At 46.0% G+C, this 23,019-nt stretch overlaps 1 protein-coding gene and 1 long non-coding RNA gene across 3 annotated transcripts; one reads left to right on the forward strand and one right to left on the reverse strand.

The window, feature by feature from the left end:
• Nucleotides 1-9,633: 9,633 nt before the first annotated feature.
• On the reverse strand, nt 9,634-19,508 carry CWC15 (CWC15 spliceosome associated protein homolog). 2 transcript variants are annotated; one of them, XM_082219608.1, is made up of 7 exons: nt 19,358-19,508; nt 17,273-17,450; nt 15,020-15,132; nt 13,755-13,843; nt 12,376-12,486; nt 10,608-10,726; nt 9,634-10,053 (listed from the first exon to the last, which is right to left on the reverse strand). In XM_082219608.1, the coding sequence occupies exons 2-7, from the start codon at nt 17,401-17,403 to the stop codon at nt 9,924-9,926; spliced, it is 693 nt and encodes a 230-aa protein (XP_082075734.1). In that variant the 5' UTR covers nt 17,404-17,450; nt 19,358-19,508; the 3' UTR covers nt 9,634-9,923. The 2 variants fall into 2 exon arrangements, with proteins under 2 accessions (XP_082075734.1, XP_082075735.1); XM_082219609.1 differs by lacking the exon at nt 19,358-19,508 and adding an exon at nt 19,210-19,330.
• Nucleotides 19,509-19,735: 227 nt separating this feature from the next.
• Nucleotides 19,736-22,347, forward strand: LOC309530618. Its single transcript, XR_014218775.1, has 3 exons — nt 19,736-20,302; nt 20,961-21,028; nt 22,105-22,347. It is a non-coding gene; the product is annotated as an uncharacterized lncRNA (long non-coding RNA).
• The last annotated feature ends 672 nt before the right edge of the window (nt 22,348-23,019 follow it).

The following is a 23,019-nucleotide window of genomic DNA, read 5'->3' on the forward strand; positions in this document are numbered from 1 at the left end:
CCAAGACAGAGCAGCGCAGCGGTAACTCATCGCGTGGAAAAGGCCAAAGCAAAGGCAAAGGTCCGGTCTCCAGGACAACGCAGCACAAGGCAATGGTCTCACGCTTCACTCCAAAGGTTGCAAAGGTCCAGAAGACGTCTAGATCTTTCTTCGTTGTTGATTCAGCAGCTACCCACCACATGTGCAACGATAAGAGACTGTTTGTGTCTTTTACACCGCAGGAAGGTGCGATTCACCAGGCGGATGACCACACGATCCCCAGTCGAGGCTACGGAACTGTTGTTCTTCACAGTTTGGACTTATCGATACAGGATGTACTTTATGTTCCGGATGCCACACACAATCTTCTAAGCGTTATGCAGCTGAATGAACGCAACATTGACGTTTCCTTCAAGAACAAGAAATGCACCATCACAAAGAAAGACGATTATGTATTGCATGCTGAATGTGTTGATCGTTTGTTTGTTTTGTATTATGATGATGTTGTGCAGAATGATACTTGTTGCATTGCAGGTTCTAACAAAAGTTTGCATGCAGGATGTATTCATGATTTTCACAGGAAATTTGGTCATTTGCATTTTGAGGCAGTTTCTAAAATGCCTGCCTTGGTTGAAGGTATGACTATTAAACCCTGCAGGTACCACATGAAGTGCAAGGCATGTGCAGCAAACAAGGTAAAAATGGCTGCGAAAAGTAAGGTGTCTAGTAGGCAAGCTACAGAACCATACCAGATTGTTCATGCTGATTTGGTTGGTCCACTATCGCCCTCTTTGGGTGGCAATAGGTTCTTCATGGTTCTCATTGATGCATTTTCCAGGTATATTTATGTGTATAATCTCAAGCAGAAATCAGAGGCTTTTCCAGGGTTCAAGGAATTCTGTGCTTGGTTGGAAAATGTGCATGGTAAGAAGATAAAAATTCTTTTCACAGATCGCGGGGGAGAATTCACTTCTCAGCAGTTTGAAGCTTTTCTGACTGAGAAAGGAATTCAACACGATTTGTCCAGTCCTCGCTCGCCATGGCAGAATGGGCTTTGCGAAAGGACAAATCAAACATTGCTTCAAGGGTTAAAAACCTTGCTGCATGATGCCAATCTTCCAGAGAGTTATTGGGCCGAAGCTCTCTCGTGTTTTATTTACAGTTACAATCGCAGGTTATCTTCAGCGATTGGTTGTACCCCCTATGAGAAGATGTTTGGCAAGAAACCATACATCAAACACATGAAAATTTTTGGTTCTGACATGTGGATTCACTCACCACAAAACTCCAAGTTAGGCAAGCGTGGTTTGCATGGTATCTTTCTAGGTTATCAGAAAGGTTCTTACAGAATAATGATGACTGACTCTAAGACAATTAAGCTCACAAGAAGTGTTGAGTACAATGCCAAGTGGGGGGAGAACGTGGGAATTTTTCAATGTTATCCTGATGACAGTGATGAGACTGAGGATAAGCAACAACAACCCACACCCACTGATGAAGGTTCTGATTCTGAGTCTGAAACTGAATCGGATACTTCAGAGGATTTCAAGAGTGCGAAAGCCTCTATGCGACCCTCTGAAAGCTCTGATCAGGAATTGGAAGAACCATTGTTCACAATAGGTCACTTTTCTCCTAAGAAGGAAGAGGAGAGTGTTGAAGACCAAAGGCTGATTCGCAGGTCACAAAGAGCCACAAAAGGCAGACCTCCAAAGAGATTTGCTGATGAATTTGCTAAAACAGCAGTAGCAGCTGTTAAAAGCTCCAAGAAGGTATTTGAACCTTCAAGTTTCCAAGAAATCCAGGATTTGGATTCTAAGGAAGCTGAGCCATGGTTAAATGCTATGAAGGCTGAGCTTGATTCCTTAGAAAAGAACAAAACTTGGGAGCTAGTTCCAGTAGTTCCAGGAATGAAACTGCTTGGAAGCAAATGGGTCTTCAAAGCGAAGACTGATCAAAATGGCAAGATAGTCAGACACAAAGCCAGATTGGTAGCCAGAGGTTTTGCACAGGTGCCAGGTGAAGACTATCACGAGACCTATTCACCCACTGTGAGATATGAGAGCATTAGGCTTATGCTCAAGCTAGCTGCAGAGGAGAATCTACACATTAGTCACCACGATGTAAATACAGCGTTTTTGTACGGATCTCTAGGTGAATCACTTTATATGCTTCCACCTGATGGCGTACAGGTAAAACAGGGATTTGTTTGTGCTCTGAAAAAGTCCCTTTATGGTCTCAAACAAAGTGCACGGTGTTGGCACACAAAACTCACTGAAGCATTGTTTTCTCTAGGTTTTCAGCAAGGGAAAGCTGATCCATGTGTGTTTGTCAAAGAGGAGGGGCAAAAGAAGCTGTATTGTTTGTTTTATGTTGATGATATTTTATTCTTTTGGAAAGATGTCACAATGTACAATAACGCCCTAGCTCAACTGAAAGAGCACTTTGACATGAAAGATCTTGGTGAGGTAAACAACTACCTATCTCTGGAAATAGAGAAAGATCAAAGTGGTAACATTCTAGTACACCAGTCACGAAAGATTGCTGATGTGTTAAGCAAACTAAACCTGATGGATGCTAACCCTGTAGACACACCGATGACAACAGGTTATCAGGTAGAAGACACTGAAGAAGCATTTTCTGACACTACACTGTACAGAAGTGTGCTAGGCAAGCTAAACTTCATTGCCAGATGTTCAAGACCTGACATTGCTGTTAGCTGTAATTTGCTAAGCAGACAAGTTAACAATCCTACTGTTAAGGATTGGAAAGCTCTGAAACGCATAGCACGCTATTTGAAAGGCACTATGCATTACAGACTGAGATTTAACAATCAGAAGTCTGGTGGTCTTGAGATTTTTGCAGATGCAAGTTTTGGAAGTGACACTACAGACAGGAAAAGTACGTCTGGAGTTTGCTACATGTACAATCAGGGTCTATTTGATTGGTCATGCAAGAAGCAAACAACAATTAGCTTAAGTACTTGTGAAGCTGAACTGAATGCACTGTCTTATTCACTTAAAGATTGTGAATGGTTGTTACAATTGTGCAAAGACATGAAAATTCCTGTCAAATGTCCAATCCAGGTTTACCAGGACAACAAAGCATGTTTGGCTTTGCTGAATTCGGAAGGTTGTAAGCAAAGCACGAAGCACTTGCAGTTGAAGGTGCAACATGCTAGGGAACATATTCAGAAGGGACTCGTAACGGTGTCCTATATGCCAGGTAATGAAATTCCTGCTGATGTATTGTCCAAGATTGTATCAAGGGATCAACACTGTACCTATGTACAGAAGTTGGGTTTGTACTGATATTGTACGAACACGCTGCCCAGTGATGTTCACAGAAAGGGGGAGGATGTTGGTTTCTGCTCTCTTCACTGTGCAGCGAAGTGCTTGTCACAAGACAATGTTTACATTCCACAGTCAGAGTACTGTTGGGTTTTCCCACGGGAATGGGAAGCTGGATGTGACGTACACTGGTTTCCTGTTTTTCACTGTTTTCTCTCGGTGTTCGTTATTCCAAGGAGGAGGACGGTTGCTTCTCTGCTCCCGCAGAGGCAAGATGCATGTTTGTAATTTCTCAATACTGAACTGAAAATAAAGCAACATTAAGCATGTGGCTTAATGATCCCCTTCATGGATCACTGCCTTGCCGTGGCGAAGGGGCTTGAAGAACTCAGAGAAGCTATGAACTACGCCGAGCAGGGCACCCAAGATGAACAGGTCATAGTGGAGAGTTTTGACCAAACGTGATCCACCTGGAGTAGGAACCGGCAAGCCACTCCAGTATCCCTGCCAAGAAAACTCCATGGACAAAGACAACAGGCATATAAAAGTTATGACACTGGAAGATGAGCCCCTCAGGTCGGAAGGCGTCCAACATGCTACTGGGGAAGAGCGGAGGACAAGTACAAGTAGATCCAGAGCTGATGAAGCGGCTGGGCCAAAGCCGAAAGGATGCTCAGTTGTGGATATGCATGGAAGCGAAAGGAAAGTCCAATGCTGTAAAGAAAAATATTGCATAGGAACCTGGAATGTAAGAACCATGAACCTGGGTAAGTTGGATGTGGTCAAAAATGAGATGGCAAGAATAAATATTGACATCCTGGGCATCAGTGAGCTAAAATGGACGGGAATGGGCGAATTCAGTTCGGATGACTATCATATCTACTACTGTGGGCAAGAAACCCGTAAGAGAAATGGAGTGGCCCTCATAGTCAACAAAAGAGTGGCGAAAGCTGTACTGGGATGCAGTCTCAAAAATGATAGAATGATCTCGATACGAATCCAAGGCAGACCTTTTAACATCACAGTAATCCAAGTTTATGCACCAACTACTGGTGCTGAAGAAACTGAAATTGACCAATTCTATGAAGACTTACAAGACCTTATAGAAGTGACACCAAAGAAGGATGTTCTGCTCATTATAGGGGATTGGAATGCTAAAGTAGGGAATCAAGAGATAAAAGGAACAACAGGCAAGTTTGGCCTTGGAGATCAAAACGAAGCAGGGCAAAGGCTAATAGAGTTCTGTCAAGAGAACAAACTGGTCATCACAAACACGCTTTTCCAACAACACAAGAGACGACTCTACACATGGACATCCCCAGATGGGCAACATCGAAATCAGATTGATTATATTCTCTGCAGCCAAAGATGGAGAAGCTCTATACAGTCAGCAAAAACAAGACCTGGAGCTGACTGTGGCTCAGATCATCAGCTCCTTATAGCAAAATTCAAGCTTAAACTGAAGAAAGTAGGAAAAACCACTGGACAGGTAAGATACAATCTAAACCAAATCCCTTATGAATACACAGTGGAAGTGAGGAACAGGTTTAAGGATTTAGATTTGCTGGACAGAGTGCCTGAAGAACTATGGGTGGAGGCTCGCAACATTATACAGGAGGCAGCAACTAAAACCATCCCAATGAAAAAGAAATGCAAGAAAGCAAAGTGGCTGTCCAACGAGGCCTTACAAATAGCGGGGGAGAGAAGGCAAGCAAAATGCGAGGGAGATAGTGAAAGATACAGGAAATTGAATGCAGACTTCCAAAGAATAGCAAGGAGAGACAAGAAGGCCTTCTTAAACGAGCAATGCAAAGAAATAGAGGAAAGCAACAGAATGGGAAGAACCAGAGATCTGTTCAAGAAAATCGGAAATATGAAAGGAACATTTCGTACAAAGATTACCATCATAAAGGACAAAAGTGGTAAAGATCTAACTGAAGCAGAAGACATCAAGAAGAGGTGGCAAGAATACACAGAGGAATTATACCAGAAAGATATGGATGTCTCGTACACCCCAGATAGTGTGGTTGCTCCAGACATCCTGGAGAGTGAAGTCAAATGGGCCTTAGAAAGCACTGCAAATAACAAGGCCAGTGGAAGTGATGGTATTCCAGCTGAACTGTTTAAAATTTTAAAAGATGATGCTGTTAAGGTGCTACACTCAATATGCCAGCAAGTTTGGAAAACTCAGCAGTGGCCAGAGGATTGGAGAAGATCAGTATACATCCCAATCCCAAAGAAAGGCAGTGCCAAAGAATGCTCCAACTACCGCACAATTTCACTCATTTCACATGCTAGCAAGGTTATGCTTAAAATTCTACAAGGAAGGCTCAAGCAGTATGTGGACCGAGAACTCCCAGAAGTGCAAGCTGGATTTAGAAGAGGCAGAGGAACCAGAGACCAAATTGCAAACATGCGCTGGATTATGGAGAAAGCTAGAGAGTTCCAGAAAGACATCTACTTCTGCTTCATTGACTATGCAAAAGCCTTTGACTGTGTTGACCACAGCAAACTATGGCAAGTTCTTAAAGAAATGGGCGTGCCTGATCACCTCATCTGTCTCCTGCGAAATCTCTATGTGGGACAAGAAGCTACAGTTAGAACTGGATATGGAACAACTGATTGGTTCCAAATTGGGAAAGGAGTACGGCAAGGCTGTATATTGTCTCCCTGCTTATTTAACTTATATGCAGAATTCATCATGCGAAAGGCTGGGCTGGATGAATCCCAAGCCGGAATTAAGATTGCCGGAAGAAATATCAACAACCTCAGATATGCAGATGACACAACCTTGATGGCAGAAAGTGAAGAGGAATTAAAGAACCTTTTAATGAGGGTGAAAGAGGAGAGCGCAAAATATGGTCTGAAGCTCAACATCAAAAAAACGAAGATCATGGCCACTGGGCCCATCACCTCCTGGCAAATAGAAGGGGAAGAAATGGAGGCAGTGAGAGATTTTACTTTCTTGGGCTCCATGATCAGTGCAGATGGTGACAGCAGTCACAAAATTAAAAGACGCCTGCTCCTTGGGAGAAAGGCGATGGCAAACCTAGACAACATCTTAAAAAGCAGTGACATCACCTTGCCAACAAAGGTCCGTATAGTAAAAGCCATGGTTTTCCCAGTAGTGGTGTATGGAAGTGAGAGCTGGACCATAAAGAAGGCTGATCGCCGAAGAATTGATGCTTTTGAATTATGGTGCTGGAGGAGACTCTTGAGAGTCCCATGGACTGCAAGAAGATCAAACCTCTCCATTCTGAAGGAAATCAGCCCTGAGCGCTCACTGGAAGGACAGATCGTGAAGCTGAGGCTCCAATACTTTGGCCACCTCATGAGAAGAGAAGACTCCCTGGAAAAGACACTGATGTTGGGAAAGATGGAGGGCACAAGGAGAAGGGGACGACAGAGAATGAGATGGTTGGATGGTGTCCTTGAAGCTACTAGCATGAGTTTGATCAAACTGCGGGAGGCAGTGGAGGACAGAAGTGCCTGGCGTGCTCTGGTCCATGGGGTCACGAAGAGTCGGACATGACTAAACGACTAAACAACAACAACAAAGCATGTGGCACGTACTGTTCTTCATTCCGTTGTGCAAAGGACTCTGCAATAACAACACAGAATAGGGCCCTGCTCTCAGCCAGCCCTGCCTCCCACTTCCTTCCTTGCAACCAGTCCAAGGGGGCAGCTGCAGGGTCTGTCAGCTAACTTCCTCCATTTCAATGTTTCCCCTTGCAGGGAGGAAGATGAGGACAAAACTAGAATTTGCTGGCTCTGCCTGTCATTGGCTCAAGCTTCAACTTTGGCTGACCCCATGTCCTCCGCCCCACTGGTTCTAGCCCAGGGGTGCCCAAACTTTTTTCAAAGAGGGCCAAATTTGATGAAGTGAACATGTGTGAAGGCTGAACATGTGTTGTTGACCTTTTTTTAGGATTGAAGTTGCTGAGATTTTTTTAGGATTATGCCCCAGGGCCAGATTAAATCGACTGGCGGGCCAAATTAGGCCCCCAAAACGGACTTTGGTCGTGCCCATTGGTCGGAAAACTAAGGCCAGATCAGGCCCAATTGCCTTCTGGCCAGCGCACGTGTCGTCTCCCTCTCCCTCACATGGCAGCGGCGCCGCCTCCTCCCTCCCTCCTCCTGGCTTCTCTCCGCCCTGCCTAGAGGAGGAAGGGGGCTGGGCTTTGTTGATTGAGCGCCCGCCATTTTAAGCAGCCCCTCTCCGGAGCCCTTTCGCACGCCGCTCATCTCCCTCTGCCGCCACCAGCCCCTGCTGCTCACAAGACACAGGTAAGCGGCCACCGGGGGAATGTGGTGCTCTTGCATTATTTCCCCCTCCCAATATATTCCGCCCCCCCCAAGGTCTGAGGGACAGTGGACTGGCCCCCTGCTGAAAAAGTTTGCTGACCCTTGTCCTAGCCGGTCACCAGCCAAGACCACTTTAAGGAGAGACATGCTAGCGACTTGTTCACAGAACGAGTGGATGGCTGAGTGCTTTTACCATCTTGAGTCTGAGGAAGAGTTCTGGAGAACTCAACACCTTGCAGGGGTTTTTTGTGATATTGTGCTGGCCTAATACAGGCATTGCCTTGATATGGATTTTATAATCCTTGGTCTCTCTCTTCCTCTGGACATCCCCCTCCCACCCCGCATTCCATTACTTTTCCCTGCCCCACCCTGGTTTTCAATTTGCTTCCTCTCTGCAGTCAGCTGATATTCAAAGGGCAACGGACATCTTCGTTTAGCTGTTCTTGGGGCATCTCCCCCACTTAATTCCGCCTCCCTAAAGTTTTTTGTACTTCTGCAACATTTGGCTTATTTTGAGTCTGCTAATATCTCCTCCTTACTTACATAAACTTTGGAATTACTGTAGAATATGGGATTTAAAACTGGGACTGTTGCCTGGCTCACAGCTCCTATGTCTCAATGACTCTCTTCTCTACAAATACATAAGCTAGTGCTTGGCATGTTACTTCTCTTCTGAGTAGCTTCAGACTGTTCTGATGGCTCTTCCACCTGCACATAGAGCTGGGGTATAGAATTACAGAGTGCATGAAGTAGCAGGGGACTTGCAATGTGGTTTGTAGGCAGTGAAGGAAGATTATGGGCTCTGCTGCTAAGCTGAGACCACCACTTTTTTCTAACCCAGTGAAGCACAAAGTGGGAGCACACGGATTAGGAATGGAAAACATTGGAAAGAGAGGATTATAGTGCATTACATTAATTGCAATAGGAGCTTAGAGCTGGGCTTGCCGAAGACACTATTAAATAATGCACGAAAAGGATGCTGGAGTATCTGTCAAAAGTCCCACTGGAATACATATTGTAAGAACAGCGTTCGCATCTATTGCTGAGTTATTTTCTTCATCAATTTTTCCTCAATAGGGATTTTTAAAATCAAATTTTCCTATCTGGAGCAAAAAATACTTTCTGAGCTTCACATTAATGTTTCCAGAACAGGTTTCATGCACTAAAATACATAACAGGCTGAAAGAGGTCAGGGAAGACCATGTGAATGAAGCTACACTTATGAGATACATATTATTATTGTTTATTGTTATTATTATTTATATATCACCCTTCATCTGAAGATTCACTGAATCCCCATCAGATTTCTTGGGGGATAGAGCAAGGCAGATTCTTTGCTGCTTAATATACCAAAATACTGAGCTCCAATTGTTTATTATATCTTCTTCATATCAAGGCATTAGCCTATTATTAAATTAAAAACCTATCCCAAAATAGCTTCAAGCTGGTGTTTCAACACTGGCTGCAAAGGAGGGGCCCTCCACAGACACCCATTATTTTTATCAACACTAATCTGATCACACCTAGCGATCCGTTAAAAAACTTAGGAGCAGAGCTGGGTAGGCCACATATTTCCCCCCTGAGAGCGGACCCAAGTTGGAACTGCCCCCTGGGGAACTCCCACACCTATGCCTGTCTGCAATTGGCCAATCTGCAGGCAGGCCTGCAATTCCGCTGACGTGGCCGTTGCCAAGCCATCAACACCACCCGCCATTAAAAGTAAGCGGACTTACATTGACGTGTTACCTAATCTGATCACATCTAGCACACATCTTAGCAGGTTTGGAATGCTTAAAGCACTTCAGGTATGCTATACTTTACAACATGGGCCAGCGACACAGCACCCATGGGTGCACATGTAGCCAGAGGTCTTTGCTGCCCCCCCCCGACCCAATCCATTTAGGCATGAAAAAGGGCCTCAAATTGGCTTCAATTATTTGGGGATGATGGGCACTGCACAACACCTGGAGAGCCAGAGGTCAGCCACCTTGCCTAAGGCGGGTGTGCGGCCTCATCCAGAACAGGTAAGCTGCTATGGCAGGTTGAATATAAGACACAGCACTTAGAGTGAAGGGTTTATTGTACACCATTTTCAAAACATTTACAGAAAGGCCATTACATGTAATTTCATAGCAACAAAATGAAACATTTCTGGGAAATTAGCTGCCCGAGCTAAAACAAAGTAAACAAGGAAGTATTCCAGAGACAGGGTCATTTTATGTTAAAAGGGTAGCGGCGACCTTGGAGAACTGCTACTCGTTGCCAGATTTTCACTTTAACCACGTTTTTCAGAAGGAAGGAAAAGGCTTGCTCCGTTTAGTCCATCAGTGACATAGCAAAAAAGGAAAAGTACTACTTGATGTATTTCTCCATGAACTTTTTGTGAAATTCAGACCGCAGCGTGTCATTGACGAATCTTTTGTCCTTTTTCATCTCATCGACTCCCTTCGCACAGTTCTTGAAGACCACGTCATCGTCCCATCTAAATCCAGGAAGAAGCAAAATATGTTAACCGTAAGAATTAAAGAGAGAATGTGTGACATCATAACAAGACAAAAGGTAAGGAGCATTAATCCATGTTATAGTGCAATATCCACCAGCCACAGCCAGCAGTGATTTGTGGGGCTGTGCACTGGACTTGATGTGATTCATTATATATTGATGCTGATTTTTATTCACATGAATCACAAAGTGGCCTGCAAACAATAAATAACAACGTAATAGAACATCACAAATCATATAGTTCAATTAACAAATCATAAGTAAAACCATTACAATTCATAAAACACTATTGAAACAAATGAGGAAAACCGCACAATTGCAAAAAATATATATCACAATATAAGGTTCACAAAGTACTACAGCATTCATAATATCTAAGACAATATTAACAACATTAACAAAACAGCAACCGAAAAATAAACTTAAGCATACAATTAAGATTCATTTAAAATATTCTGGAACTGTGAAATTGTGGAGAAGTTGGGAACAAGTAATTTAGGTGGCCATCCCTATGTAAAGCAAACACCTCCATACCTCCTCTTCACTTTGAAGTTTGCCTGAGGCTGAACTGGACCAGTGAGGTTCAACAAAGGGTTCCCACTCAAGATGTTCTCCATCCGTATCCTCTCCTCTTCAGCTTTCTGCTCTAGTTCCTGGCAAGGTAAGAAAAAGATGGCCCATGAGCTATAACATAGACCCTATTTTCTGTTCCACCTGATTTTGAGGAAGCTGGGGACTTGGCCACATAAAACTCCCAACCATTTTGCCCAGTCTTTTCTGTTTTTCCGTCTTGCAGTACCAGGTTTTAAATTAAAGGCAGCTGTCACCATTACAGTGCTGAAAACAAACACACGGCAAATATTGGCTCGGTGTGCAGCACGAAACTGCTCTGGGGTTTTGGCTTTATGTATCCCCCTGAGCTTGGAACAATAAAGTCAAAACAATGGAGGGCTGATCTTCAGATTTCCCCACAGCAGGGCATGGTTATCTCTTGATATGAATTCTCTAGGAAGGGCAGGGAAGGCTGTAATGGAGGTGGTATCACTCTGTACATCAAAGAGGGCACTGAGTCCAGAAAGCTAGAAATCTCTCACCCACAAGCCTGGTTTGTTTGTCTGTATGGAAACCTGTGCATCTTCCTACATGCAGTTCCTTGTTGCCCATGGCAACCAAGCCAGGGCTTGAATATATATGGCAGATCTTCTGCATTAACAGATTCATGACCAGCAGGACATTCTAGAGGGGCCACATGCAGAAGGGTACCAGGTTCAACTCCTACTTAAAAGAATATTGGAGAGCAATGTTTAAGGCAGCTTGAAACATTGAAAGGGGTAACTAGAGCTGGCAAGGGAAACAGAACAATTAATACCATAATGAAAACCAAACGGCAGCCGCATAAGGTTCTCCATCTTAAACAGCTTCTGCTGGCCTCTAGTGGCATCAAACGGTCATTTCTGGAAACCGTTTTCTGTAGTATTTGTGTACAGCGGGGGTGGAAAACTGGGTCCTGACATCCCCCAGCCCCCACGGGGCACTTGGGAAGGTGGGTGGGAGCTGCCCATCTGTCAATCACCTGGTGTCACCATGACATCAGGTGAAGAGTTTTCCTTTCATTCCTTGGCTTGAATTAAAGCCAGTTTGCAAAGGAACAGAACGTTCCTTTTGCCATTGTGGTTTAAACTGCACAGGGAAAGGAAGCGTTTCCCTGCAGGGCTTGCTGCAAGAACAGAGCGAGACCTGCTTTGCGGAAGGATCAGCTATAGTATGGAGCCCCTAGTTGCCACAAGCCAGGCTTGGCAAGAAACAACAGAATCTTCACTCTATGGCTTCCAATCCATTTGGTCTGAGGGCTGGAGGTTCTCCCCTGAAGCTACACAGCAGCACCATTCTGCTCTGATGTAAAGTAACCAGGGCTAGGACTTCACTTTGGAGATCAGTGGATTACCCAAAAAGGGGACGGAACTATTTCTGACATAACAAAATCACGTACAGCGTGTGTCCATTAATGTTGTTTGTTGCTTGAAAGGCTAATTGCTTTGAAGTCTTCAGGCAGGGATTAAACACACACACACACACACACACACACACACACACACACACACACACTGAAAGCTATACAAGTCATTAGCAGCGTAATGGTTGCAGAAACACCTGGCTTGCAGAAAGCTCCAGATGAAGTCCCTACATTGTGTCTGCTTCAAAGGATTCAGGCATTGGAGCTAGCAGAGGAGACCTCTACAGGTTAAATGGGCCAATGGCCTGCCTATGGCAGCTTTTATAATAAGAATGAAAAGATGCTTACCTTTCGGGCCTGCTCCTCAGCCCGCTCCTTCTTGATCTTTTCTAGCTCAGCTAAAAGAGCAGCTGTGTCATCGTCACTCTCTTCGTCATAGTCCTCATCTTCATCCTCCTCCTACAGATGCAGCAAAGTTTTAGCAAACACTGTCCCATCTCCTACCCACCGTAGAAACTTAGGCAGAACTTTATGCGTAGCATTACAGACAACGGCATCCTATTTCCAACACAACGGATCAGGTGAACCTCCACATGAATGTCCTACACAGACATTTTTGCACTTTGCAATTTCCATAGGCCCACGTGATGTGCCAATATAGTGCCACGTGTGCTGCATACAAGGTTTTAAGTTTAAGCACACCAACTGCAGTGCTTCAAGACTGGCCTGTGTTGCCTAAGCTTACTAGCCAATGACAAAATGCTCCATCAGCACATCTTGTCAGTTTTCTCAAAATTGACAGTATAAAAATCATCCTCTCCTCTCTACATCCATATGACTGTACCATTTTAAAATGAAATGACTGTTCCTCTACAATTCAGGCCTGCCCCCCGCACAGTGTGTGGCCCATCAGTTAAGTACTGTGGGCAAAACAGGTGCCTGACAGCCCATATATCATAGAATTCCACAGTCCTAGACAGGCAGACAGGTCAGAAGACTTATGGAGCCCCAGGTGGCTTGCAATGCACAGCTGTCGGGCTGTGCTTGCCGTAGCTGATCACAAGTTGCACATGCCTACCCCAAAGAGGGCCTGCAGAAGGTGTGGGAAACCTGTGGCCCTCAGATGTCATTGGGCTCCAACTCCCATCAGCCCCGGCCAGCATGGCCAGTGGACGAGGCTGACACAAGCTGCAGCTGGGCAACAGGTTCCCCTCTATTGCCCTAGAGAGGCACCCCATGTTTCTGACGTTTAAGCAAGGAGAAGGATTGTGCCAATAAAGGATGAATGAATGAATTTTGTCAACACTTCAGACTCTGATATTAGAAAGACTGTGTGTCACAGTTCCGCTAATGGACTACTATTCTGATAGCGGGGTTGCACTCAGCAGGGTTCCTCTGCAGATGGAAAGCATCTTGAGCCACTGTCAGCTTCCATCAATAGATCAGGGATGTGATTTTCACCAACTCCCCTTTCCCACTCTATCTGCACCAGGGGCTTGGGGAAAATCAACAAAAATCACCTTCCTGCCTGTTCTGCTGATGGAAACCTCTGTCAAAGCAAAAAAGGATGCAACCAGCCACCCAATGTAGCTGAGTGGAAATATTAAAGTGGCAAAAACTTGTTTTCACTTCTTTTGATGAAGTTTTTGTTGCTGCCCCAAAAAGAACCTCACTATTGATTTTTAAAGCATCTGTTTTTCTGTCCAGCAACATCCAAGAATACATACGTCAGTCAAAGGATCATCTGCATCCAGGTTAGCTGCAGGGATCTGATCTAGCCGGGGTTTCTTAGACACAGAAGAGGACGTTGTGTGCTCTGGGGAGCAAACGCACAAAAAAACCGTAAGAATTTGGGTGACCAACAGCAATAAAAGGAAAGCATGACCGAAACATAGAGAACACTAAGCTTACTGCGAACCCAAACGCAAAAATAAAATAGAATTACTAGAACCATATGAATCTTTTGCCAACACAAACCAGTGTTAAATCATTTGTTGCATGTACAACCCTTCCTGGCATCATCTCACTCTCGGATCAAACACCTTCCGATGTCTGGGGAAACCCACATTAAGGAGACAGACTTGGCTTGATCCTTGATTTTTGGAAGAAGGTCTCAAAAGCCGAGGAGGGTATAATACTTCTCTCTTCTACTGCTTTGTTTTACAATTCACTCTCAGCTGGTTTCTCCTATTAAGCTCATGGTACCCTTAACATTAGGGACGCGGCTGGCGCTGTGGGTTAAACCACAGAGCCTAGGACTTGCTGATCAGAAGCTCGGCGGTTTGAATCCCCATGACGGGGTGAGCTCCCGTTGCTCGGTCCCTGCTCCTGCCCACCTACCAGTTCGAAAGCACGTCAAAGTGCAAGTAGATAAATAGTAGATCAAAGTACCTTCTCCAGCGGGAAGGTACAGCGTTTCCGTGCGCTGCTCTGGTTCGCCAGAAGCGGCTTCGTCATGCTGGCCACATGAACCGGAAGCTGTACGCCGGCTCCCTCGGCCAATAAAGCGAGATGAGCGCCGCAACCCCAGAGTCGGTCACGACTGGGCCTAATGGTCAGGGGTCCCTTTACCTTTAACATTACCCCATCTGAGGAGCAAATTTGCCAGGCAGGGATCTATGTGGTGAGGGGAACTCTCCTGATCTTCCAATACTTGCACTTTTAAAAATGGGTTTAATGCAGGTTTTAATGATGTGAACTGCTTCCAGACCTTCCTCATAATAAGAATTTAAAAAAAATTCATTTGAATTTTTTAAATATTTTAGAATTTTTTTTTAAAAAAATACTTTAAAAATATTCTTATTGCCTACATACGATTCCTTGCTGCCTATGGGTACCCAGCAAGTGCTTAAATGCTTAATTCTACTTCGATTAACTTTTGTTGAAAGACCTGGAACTGTCCTTGAGACACAACATGATTCCCCAGCAGCCTGCAAGTCACAGCCTGACCTCCCCTCCAAAAGGGAAAATAATCTGCCAAAACAACACAGACCTCGCGCAGGCCTGTCTCTGTTCTTCTCCCTCACGACAACTCTCTCCCTCTCCTCCAGTTCTCTCCTGAAGTCACGGTTGCGTACCTCTTCAGGGGCATCCTGGGTGGTTTGTCTGAAAACAAGAAGCAAGCGCAGAAGCTGAAGGGAAGGAATTAGCCACATACAGCTGACGCATTACAGTTGCTGTGACTATGAGAGGCGAAACATTCGTAACAAATATCACCTCGGCCAAATGCTCATCATTTTACTTATTACAAATCACTAACCCACTCTGAAGACTTCTAGAGCACCTCAACACATTTAAAAGGAATAATCGGACGCTTAAAACAACAGAGAATAAGCTTTTAAAAAGAAATAAAAACTGGTGGCAGTTGAGTCTCCCTGGCAAAGGCATTCCAGGGCTAGGAGCCACCACAGCAAAGAGGCAAGGGGACCTGGAGAAGAGCCTAAGAGAATGAAGGAAAGCATAGCATTTCAGGTACCCCATATGCTAAGCTGAATTGGGCTTTGAAAGCTGCTGTTTTATGGCAAATGGGTCACTGCCCCACCACCTTCAGGGTGCCCTTAGCCAATCCCCACCTGCCCCCTTTATTACTTATAACCAGCCCGGGGGCAACGCCTGTCAGCTTCCTCCTCCTCAGTCCCAGTGTTGCTCAACAGGGAGGAAGATGGGGACAACCCTAGATTTAGCTAGCTCTGGCTGCCTACGGCTCCGACCCTGTTCACTGCTGGTCTCCATTCTTTATGCTCTACCACTTCCAATGGGCAACAGCCACTACTGGCTTTTAAGGTTAAGGACCAGTACCAGAACTAGCAAAGTGATACTAGGCAAGCTATTATTCTTGCAGCTTCAACCCACTTCTACAATATGGAGATAATGATACTGCCCAACATTATCAGTAACTGCAAGCTTTCAGCATTGATTTGGAAGCAGATCCCTTCAAATTACAGGGGCTATTATAACCCCACAGTACACATGAGGGATAGGGAAGCTGAGGAAAAGGTCGCAAAAAGCACAGCAGCCAAAATCAGTCTGATCTTTTACTGGTCCTTATGATGAGCCTGTTATTAGATCCAGTTTAAACTGCATGCTTGTACTCATCTGGTCGTGGAAGATGCTTTGCCCTTACTGCCCATTTGTGAAGTTCTACAAGAATTCTGAGATGGCTGTAAAACAGTGGTGGAAAACCTCTGGACTGCAAGCCTAATTAGACTCACCATGCTGACCCATTTGGCTCATGGGGCCATTTTGGTCAGCCAAAACCCACCTCCCATATACCTGGTGCCATATATGACATCAAGTGCAGGGCAGGTTGAAGATATGGTTTGGCTGAAAGCAGAATTTATAGGAACCATCGAGCAGCTGATTGCTGTGTCTTGCAAAGTGCTGTTCCTCTACCCGTGCAGTTCTTCAAACTGCTCAGATAAAGAAAAATGGGTCACTGGCGGTCAAGTGATTGACAAGCCATTTGACTGTTGGGATTCAAGCCTGCCTTCAGGAGAAACTGGCCACTTTCCAGGCACCCGGATTGATCTCCGGTTGGCCTCCCTGTCTGCATTCCCCGGCAAGATACAGGCTAGGTCGTGATAGGCGATCCTTCTCAGCGTGAGAAGAACACACCCCCTCTTTACTGCCCCCCCCCCCGGGCAGGGGAAAGAGATAGACAGAAACGTATTTACATGCCTTTATTTCTGTCTTTGCAGCGTTACAGAAAACACGTCTGCTCTCTTCAAACTCCAACAGCCGAGAGACAAACTCCTCCCGTACTTCCTGTACAGCTCATATTACACTCTGAGCTAATTCCGGTGCTTCGCACTGTGAATAGACTGTCCCTTTGTTTCCCACGGAACAGTCCCAACATTCCCATTATGTTTTGCTTTCAAGCCAGCAGCTCGCGGCCGCATTGCTTCTATATCGTAACATTGACACCCTCCTGTCAAAACTGGTCTGCAAGGGTGGGGGTGGTGAGGATCTGTGTCCAATTCTCCACCCTTCCAACAGAGTTAGTTTTGCGAAGGCATCCACAAAAGTTAATCGCTCACACAAATTACAAAGTGTTTGTCTGCCCACCCGCACAGCATTTGTGCTATACTGATAGCCAGAAATAAAACAAATAATGAAATCACTTTTAGTTTGTAAATGTTTTCCTGTAGCAAATTCTACCTGCCCAAGGGACAGAAAAAACTATTCCCTGCTAAAGACAAAATAAACACTGCAGAAAACAGCCCCCACAAGAAACGTAAACTGTTACCTGTATTTGATTTTAGTATGAGAGGGAAGATCTCGGCTGGAATATTGTTTGGAGAGCTGACTTAAGTCACCTTCTCCTTTCCCTCTCCCTCCTCTTGCAGGTTCAAATGTTGGTCTAGCTGCAGTAGTCATCTTTAATGCTGTGAGATCAAATGCACATCATGGATGGATGCTAGAGCCTGCCAGAGCAAAAAAAACAAAGAATCTAAATCAACATGCATAGCAAGCCTTATTACCACGCACTGCAGTCCCACATAAAATCACTCCTCTGTGGCAGATATTACATTTTTTAAAAAAAGCAAGATAGCTGCTTATGACGCATTGAGTACCATGCACAATTTGGTCCTAGGAGCCTAGGCAGCAAATCAGGAAGGCCCTGCCTTAATTCTCACCTCTACCATAACCTCACTACTTGGACTTTAGCAAGCCATTCTCTAATAAACCTCAACACCACACTCTTGTAGTAATGATGGCGATAGTACTGACATACCTGAGTTAGCGAACTGGGTGCCCTCCAGATATTGCTGGACTCCCATCAGCCCTACCCAACATGGCCAAAGGTGATGGGAGTTGTAGTCCACAGAACTGAACTACAGTTGGCTGCCCTTACCTTACAGGGCTGCTGTACGGCATTCAACTGGATAATACATGGGCACTGCTTCGAGCGCCTGAAAACATTAGGTGGGCATTAAGCACCACCTCCTTACCCTTACATTCCGTGCACTCTGGTTTCCGTCACGGTGTCCCATTGCACCAGAAGCGGTTTAGTCATGAGCCAGAAAGCTGTCTGTGGACAAACGGCTCCATTGGCCTGAAAAACGATATGAGCGCCGCAATGCCATAGTCGCCTTTGACTGGACTTAACCATGCAGGGGTCCTTTACCTTTACCCTTACATTATGGCGCAGGAACAGAGGCAATACTCTTCCATTCACTCCTACTATTCTGCATTGATTCACCAAATAATCCATTAAATTGATTTGCTACCATCCCCTCCTCATAGCTGTCAACTTTTCCCTTTTTTTAAAGCGGAATGCCCTTATTCCGAATAGGATTCCTCGCAAGAAAAGGGAAACGTTGACAGCTATGCACCTCGTTGTCATGTACTGCAAAAGGACATGCTTGGCATTTTAACCCCCTGAACCTTTAGTGCGACCCGCCTTTCCCCCCCTTATCTTTGTACAAAGAAACGGTAATGGCTGTCCTGAGGCGGCTTTGCTACTGAAAAACAAATTCTGATTCTTAAAAAAAACACGAAGCCAGGGTCTCCCTGCGCGGCAACCGACCTAAACCACCGGCGTCTCCTGCTACCAGTGGCGTAGCGTGGGGGGTGCAGGGGGGGGCCCGGCCGCACCGGGCGCAACATCTGGGGGTTAGGGTTAGGGGCGCAAATCCACTGGTTAGGGGGCGCAAATCCACTGGTTAGGGGGCGCAAATCCACTGGTTAGGGGGCGCAAATCCACGGGTTAGGGGGCGCAAATCCACGGGTTAGGGGGCGCAAATGCACGGGTTAGGGGGCGCAAATCCACGGGTTAGGGGGCGCAAATCCACTGGTTAGGGGGCGCAAATCCACTGGTTAGGGGGCGCAAATCCACGGGTTAGGGGGCGCAAATCCACTGGTTAGGGGGCGCAAATCCACGGGTTAGGGGGCGCAAATCCACTGGTTAGGGGGCGCAAATCCACGGGTTAGGGGGCGCAAATCCACTGGTTAGGGGGCGCAAATCCACTGGTTAGGGGGCGCAAATCCACTGGTTAGGGGGCGCAAATCCACGGGTTAGGGGGCGCAAATCCACTGGTTAGGGGGCGCAAATCCACTGGTTAGGGGGCGCAAATCCACGGGTTAGGGGGCGCAAATTACTTGCCTTGCCCCGGGTGCTGACAACCCACGCTACGCCACTGCCTGCTACGTCGAAGGCCCGCCCGAGCCCCCTGTCCTCACCCGTGGGCCGCCCAGGAGTCAGGACCTGAGGCCTCCCGCTCCTGCGACCCCCGCCAAAGGGCGCTCGGAGGCACGGAAGCCGCGACAGGGGAGCCACGGGCAGCTTCCGGCCTCCGAAGGCGCCCTTTTCCCCGCCCGAAAGGCTCACCGGCTGCTCCCTCCTCACGGGCACCAGGGCGGCGCGGCCACTAGGCCGGCAGATCCGTCGCAACCCCCGCACTCCCGGCAGCCACCGCGCCCAGCGCCTCAGGTGCGCGCGCAGACCCCGAAGCCATAGAAAATCCACAGGCTAGAAGGACGCGCCGCTCTAGTTTCCGGTTTAAATAAATAAATAAATAAATAAATAAATCGCGTCTCTCTCTGGGCATAAGCACGTCTATGGTCGTGCGATGGCTAGGCTGCGCGCGGCTTCAACTTTCGCCTCATCTCTCGTGGGAAGAAATGGAGAGCAATCCGAGAGGGAGGTGGGGCTGGAGACAAGACTCAGGGAGGCTGTAATGAGCAAACGCCATAGAGGATACCATAGAGATGGAGGTAGAACGTCTCCGCTCCCCCCTTTTTTTTCCCTTTCCGTTGCGCAAAATGGCGGCGGCCAGTTGGAAACCGGAAGTTCCGGAGAGGCGCGCTTTGCTACGCTTCTCGTAGACTTCCGCCCTCGAGCACAAGGCAATGGCGGGAGTCGGGGAAAGCAACGGTCCGGTTACGTCACGCGGCTTAGGCTGCCCCGCCCACAAAAAGGGGCGGTGCCTGGTCGGAAGTGAGATGATTGCTCCCCGTGAGTTTCTGTTGCCATGGTGATGGAGCGAGGCTGGAAAGGGAACAGTTTCTGGAGCAGATCAAAGGGCTTCTGAGTGTGTGCAGAGTGCTTTCCCCACCCCGCTCCGTAAATATAATCTGCCGTCACGTGCTAGGACTTGCGGGGCGTCGCTTCATAAACCACTTGCCTTTCTTCTTCTCTTTTTTACGGAATTGAAGGATAGCTGTGCTGGTCCCACCAGTCAGGGCACCTCGAGGGGCCCGACGGCTTTCCTTGAGCTACGGGGACAGTGGCTTCCACTTCCAAATATTCGTGACTCAGCAGCTTCTTTTCACAGTAAAAATCAAGTTTTATGCCACTTTTCCCCTGTTCAGTGGTTCAAAGAAAGCTTTAAAAATCTATATCTGAAATGCTAAAAGTCATGCTAAGCCACGAGAGGTCCGCAGGGAGCTGCAGAACTCACCAGAATCACTGAGGTGCTGTAAGGCGTTACAGTGGTACCTCGGGTAACATACGCTTCAGGTTACAGACTCTGCTAACCCAGAAATAGTACCTCGGGTTAAGGACTTTGCTTCAGGATGAGAACAGAAATCGCACGGCGGTGGCGCGGCAGCAACGGGAGGCCCCATTAGCTAAAGTGGTGCTTCAGGTTAAGAACAGTTTCAGGTTAAGAACGGACCTCCAGAACGAATTAAGTATGTAACCAGAGGTACCACTGTAAAGACAAACCACGAGGTCTGTCTGGGGACCAGGGGCTTGTCCACATTTGAGTATTATTTAGCTGTTTTATTATTATTATTATTATTACTGCTATTAAATTAAGTTAATATATCACCCTTCATTCAAAGATCACAGAGCATTTTGCAATACTTTAAATTCATGGCTAAATTCACAGCCCCCATTCAGATTAGACCGGAGTAGTCCACATCTGCATGTACTTGAATTTGTATATATTCTGGGAAGCAACTTCAATCTTTCTTTGGGGTCCCTTCAGGCAGGTCCCAAACCAACAGATGACACGAAAGGAGATTCTGGCTAAACATCAGGAATAACTTTCTGAAGGTAAGATCTGTTCAGCAGTGGAATGGACTCCCTCAGAAGGTGGAGGGCAGGTTTATTTCATTGGAGGCTTTTAAGCAGCGGTTGGGTGTCCATCTGTCAGGGATGCTCTAGTTGAGATTCCTACATCACAGGGGGTTGGAAAGGTCAACAACTTCACTCCTAAAAAAAGCTCAACACCTTTGGTCGGCCCTCATGCATGTTCACTTCATCAAACGTGGCCCTCTTTGAAAAAGTTTGGGCATCCCTGGGGTTCCTTCCAGCTCTACAGTTCTCTGTTTCTATGACCCAACTGGGAAGGAGCAAAAGACTTAGGTGGGGCTGGTAGAGCATGTGCTTTGCATACAAAAACCCCCAAGTTCAGTTCCTGCCATTTCCAAGACTTGGTCCGGAATCCTTGGCCAAATTCACGATATACTTCTAAAGCACCATGATACCATTTAAAACATTTTAAACAGTGGTTTAACAACAAAGACCCTCTTTAAAGGGAAATCTGTTCCTTGCAGCTCTGTGAGGGGAACATGGGTCTTCTAACAACAAGCCATTTGTGTTTAAAGTAGTGTCATAGTATTTTAAATAGATGGTGTGAATGTGGCCCTAGACAGCTGCTACCAGTCAGGGTAGACAATAGTTTGCAAGATGTTCCTACTTATTTTGACTTTTCTTTAGTAGAGCAAGTCTGCGGTTGCTCCCTAGATTAAAAATCCAAGTTTTTCATTTCAATGCATTGAGGGTCTTCATAGAATCGCGATGCTCCTACTATCAGCTCTTCCATTTCTTTGGGCTCCATTTAGTTCTCATGTATACCTATATTTACCAGCTTATGTTATGCTTCTGATAAAGTGGCTAGAATATGCACTACCAAGGTTTATGCCACATTACTCTGTTAATTAAGGGGCCACAAGTCTATCAAGGTGTGGGTATCGTTTTTGCTGCAGCCAACTTAACTGAAGTTCATGTTTTAAATTGACATCTCTCAAATGCTTCCACCCAGCAAAAATATGCAACTGTGAATAGCTAAGTGGAAGGTGGGGACCTTATCAAGGTTTCCTTTTTTCCTCCAGATTTGCCACTTGTAGACGGAGCAGGCAGAAATGTTTCTGAGGAGGAGTGGTAAGGAAAGAAGCTGTCCGTCCAGTTCATAACCTGCAACTTGAGTCCCACCCTTTCAGCAATGTCTCTCTTCCAAACCTGTCCCAGAATTGAATACGTGTGTGTGATACAAAAGATGCAAGCCTAGTCTTGCCTTCTGCGGAAACTTGGAAGGGATTTGACACTTGTTTCGGCAACAGTAAATATGAAAGCTATGTCAAAACACTAAATCTCCCATTTGTTGCCAGGTATTTACTGCTGGCAAAGAGAATCAAAGTAACACCTCATTCCACGTTAGGGCTTGCACAGAGGGTGTGATCTATAACAAAACCATTTATTTAATAGGCTTAAGATCACAATGGATGGTTGCAATGATATTCTGGCACTACAGACACAGTGCTCTGCGTTTAGAGTCAACAGCAAGGAGCACGCAACTGAGATTCAAATTGGAGAAAGTGTGCACCCATGGCCCCTCTCCCTTGGATTCTAATGCAGTAGATTTTGGGTTTTTTCTAAAGAATAAGATACAAAGATGCAACCATTTGAACAGTTGATGTGAGAGAATCCAGATGATATTCCACCTGCTGGTGTGTGTTGTCTCGGGAGACAACGGAGGAGGTGAAGTCAAACTTTTGGAAGGTTGCAGTGCCTGCTGTGGCTGTAGAGACCGATATAGGAGAAACATGTATTGTTACAGCTGGGGCCTGGTGTCTGGTTGTGTGTATCCTCTGGGAAATGGCGTGTTCTGAATTACTGGCAAAATAGGATTGCATAAGATACTGGGCTTGCTGAAGAGCCACTGATCCTGAGATGAGAAAACACACACACACCATATATTCCCTCATTCTGTCCCCCTGACCAATAGAAACAGATATACCCTACTTGGTTGCCTCCTGCTTATC

Source organism: Podarcis vaucheri, assembly GCF_965113315.1.
Source record: "Podarcis vaucheri genome assembly, chromosome: 4".
NCBI classification, from domain to species: domain Eukaryota; kingdom Metazoa; phylum Chordata; class Lepidosauria; order Squamata; family Lacertidae; genus Podarcis; species Podarcis vaucheri.

Coding starts and splice junctions, on each gene's coding strand:
- CWC15 (XM_082219608.1), bottom strand. CDS start 17,403: ATGACTACTGCAGCTAGACCAACATTTGAACCTGCAAGAGGAGGGAGA. Junction 13,844..15,019: donor CAGAGACAGGCCTGCGCGAG/GTCTGTGTTGTT, acceptor TTTGCTCCCCAG/AGCACACAACGTCCTCTTCT. Junction 10,727..12,375: donor CTGAGGAGCAGGCCCGAAAG/GTAAGCATCTTT, acceptor TTACCTTGCCAG/GAACTAGAGCAGAAAGCTGA.